The 3,031-nt window shown below is 50.1% G+C and overlaps 1 protein-coding gene across 1 annotated transcript; it reads right to left on the reverse strand.

The window, feature by feature from the left end:
- Positions 1-295: 295 nt before the first annotated feature.
- LOC142002880 (olfactory receptor 52E2-like) lies at positions 296-1,234 on the reverse strand. The gene has a single exon (XM_074979359.1). It carries the CDS (start codon positions 1,232-1,234, stop codon positions 296-298), a length of 939 nt encoding a protein of 312 aa, XP_074835460.1.
- Positions 1,235-3,031: the final 1,797 nt, after the last annotated feature.

Consider the following 3,031-nt stretch of genomic DNA (forward strand, 5'->3'; position numbering starts at 1 on the left):
TCAGGGTCAGTCTGGCTCTTGCTCCGGAGCATCAAAGACTTGTGCTAGGAGATCGGCACATGTGCACTCTTGGGCATTCCAAGACTGGGCTGTTCCTTTTAACTCTTTCGTGCCTGAAGCACCTAAGGAAAGCAAGATGGAGTATAGCAAAGGTGGGGGGGGGCTCTGTCGGGCTACAGACTGTAAATTTCTCAGGGCTGACCTCGGCCAAACTGGGACACAGAAGAATCACCTAATGAGGAGGTACCTTTTCCTCCTCTTGTCATGAAGGTTTTTTGTTGCTGGCCCCAAACACTTACCTTCTACAGGTGTATATGCCCATTTTAACACGAAGCTCTTTAGTTTTAACCCCATAAATGATAGGATTCAACATGCAGGGGACAAGAAGGTAGAGGTTGGCCACGGTGATGTGTACTTGGAGAGGGATGCTCTCACCGAACCTTTGTGTTAGAAAGGAGAAGAGGCAGGAAACATAAGACATGAGGATCACACAGATGTGGGCTGTGCAGGTGTTGAGGGCTTTCAGGTGGGATTTCTTGGAGGAGATCCTGAGGACGGCCCTGAGGATCAGTCCATAGGACAGGGCAATGATTGTGAGATCTAAGCCGCTGACTACAAATGCTACCATCAAACCGTACATCCGGTTGAATGTGGTGTCCCCACACGAAATCTTTGCCACGGCTATGTGCTCGCAGTATGTGTGGGGAATAATGTGGTTGGCACAGAACGGCTGCCTGCTCAGGAGCAGGGGCATGGGCAAAACAAATAGAACAGCTCGAACCAAACCCAGCAGCCCAAGCTTCGCTATTCGTGCATTGGTAAGGACAGTGGTATATCTCAGAGGGTTACATATGGCAACATAGCGATCAAAGGCCATTGTCCCCAGGACAGCTGAATGCGTTATAATAACTGTGTGAAGGAAAAACATCTGGGTGAAGCAGCCAACCGCAGTAATGGCTTTCAAATTGAACAAAAATATGCAGAGTGCTTTTGGTGTGATAGAGGTAGACATGCCAACGTCTGTGAGCGCCAGCATGCAGAGCAGCAAGTACATCGGCTTGTGCAGGGTCTGCTCTTTGCGTACAATAAACAGAATTGTGAAATTGCCCAACAAGGCAATGAAGTAGAACACAGAGAAAGTGACGGCAATCCAGAGGTGGGCGTCTTCCAGGCCAGGGATGCCCATTAGGATGAATGCTGAAGGGCCAGATGGGGTGAAGTTGAAACCAGCCATGAGGTGGTTTGATGCATTGGTTGAGCTCAGAGATCCTGAAGGCACCTGTGAAGTGAGAGAAACACAGTGATAGGGTTACAAAATGTAGATTAAATAATATAATATATGTGTTCTAGTACTATGAGTCCAGAAAAGGCGGGTGAATAATGAAGTGACAGCATTTGGAGATGTTACCAGATTATTTAGGCCATAGCCAAGTCTAGAGAAGTCCTTGAAGAGAACTAACAAAATGAGGTGAATAGGCAACATGGTGGCAGATGAAGCTCAGTGTGAAAAGCTGCAAAATAAATGCCCATTGGATGAAATAGCTTGAACTCCTCAAACACCTTACAAGATTAAAATGTAATTGTATGAGCACAGGATTAGGACTGGGCATCATGGCACACAGCTCTATGAAATTCTGCTCCCATTGCGAGCATGTCCAGAAATGACGTAACATATGGATATGCAGGGGGAGTGGAACGGGTAATGCCAGGAGAGCAGTCTCTCAATGTGTCACCCACGTCTGGACTCCCCTGTATCATACTGGGATCCCTTCTTGCTCAGGCTATTGAGGAATTAGAGAGACTCACGGAATGATCCAAGGCCAGGGGAAACTTTCACATGACGAGGCGTAGAAAACACTGGGATAGGTACATTGCAAAGAAGGTGAATATGTGGGGATCAGGGACAAGGTTCTAAAACAGCTGTCAGCAACCTTTTGGAGGCAGAGTGCTGAAATGTGACCTTTTGACCTCTATGTACTGTCTGAGGGCCAGTGATACTCTTTAAAGTCACTGCTAGTCCTACTTACTGGGGTTAAATCTGGCCTGAAGCACCAGCTTGGGTCCTGCACAACCAGGATTGCCACGTCAATTGCAAGAACCATTGCACGGGTGGTGAGTGGGAGAGGGAGGCAGCCGCATGCAGGGGCTTTGACTCAGAAGCAGCCCCGGGTGGTGGTCCCCTTAAAAGCAGCGCCCGGGGTGTGCAGAGTGAATGTCTCTCTGATGCCCCCTCCCTGCTCTGCTGCAGGGACAAAGCTGCCAGCTCCTGCCCCACCTCCTCCCACCCCACGAGCCTGGGAAGCACCACAGGGCTCGGCTCTGCTGGAAAAGCAGTGGGGCAGCAGGGGGAGCAGCTCTGCCTTGCCCCACCTTTGGGCTCGAGGGCCCATCCTTGCACTACCCCACCCCTGTAACCCAGCGCAGCCCGTCCCCTCTGCCAGCCAGCTTGGGGGCCGGGCCCACCTGTCCCTGCCAGCTGTGCTCGCAGTGGAGCGGCGCCTGCTAAACACCGTAGGAGGAGGGACGAGGTTGAGCTCCTGTCGCGTGCCGAGGAAAAGTAGCTCATGTGCCACTCTCAGCATGTGCGCTGGTGGTTGCTGACCCCGTTCTAAAATAACAACTGATAGAGACTTCATGGAGAACGAATTCTCCTGTCACATAACGTAAGCTCACGGTGAAACAGAAACATGGGACATTCTCCTCAAAGCCAGAAACAGGCTTCTATTTTTACAGCCTTTTGCTGTTTCTCACCTTCCCCAGACCCAGAAACACAGCAGCAGCGAGAAGAGAAAATGCTCCCCTTTCCCACTGCCACCCACAAAAGATTTGTCTTCTGATTGTTTTCAACATCTACACCTGTGAGTCTGAGATTCCAGGAACTCTCCTGTCAGGTCACCCTCCTTAGGAAGCCAAAGAAGGACCCCACCTTAAGTCAATGACATTTCTCAGGACCCTTATTTGCATTTCTACATGTGGATAGTGGGGGGGACTCCTGGACCAGATCTTTTTCTCCTTGATGTCATTGTGACCA

The sequence above is a fragment of the Carettochelys insculpta genome, chromosome 1 (genome assembly GCF_033958435.1).
Source record: "Carettochelys insculpta isolate YL-2023 chromosome 1, ASM3395843v1, whole genome shotgun sequence".
In the NCBI taxonomy this organism is placed as follows: Eukaryota; Metazoa; Chordata; order Testudines; family Carettochelyidae; genus Carettochelys; species Carettochelys insculpta.

Excerpts from the sequence above, each read along its gene's own strand:
- LOC142002880 (XM_074979359.1), bottom strand. The coding sequence starts at position 1,234 with ATGGCTGGTTTCAACTTCACCCCATCTGGCCCTTCAGCATTCATCCTA.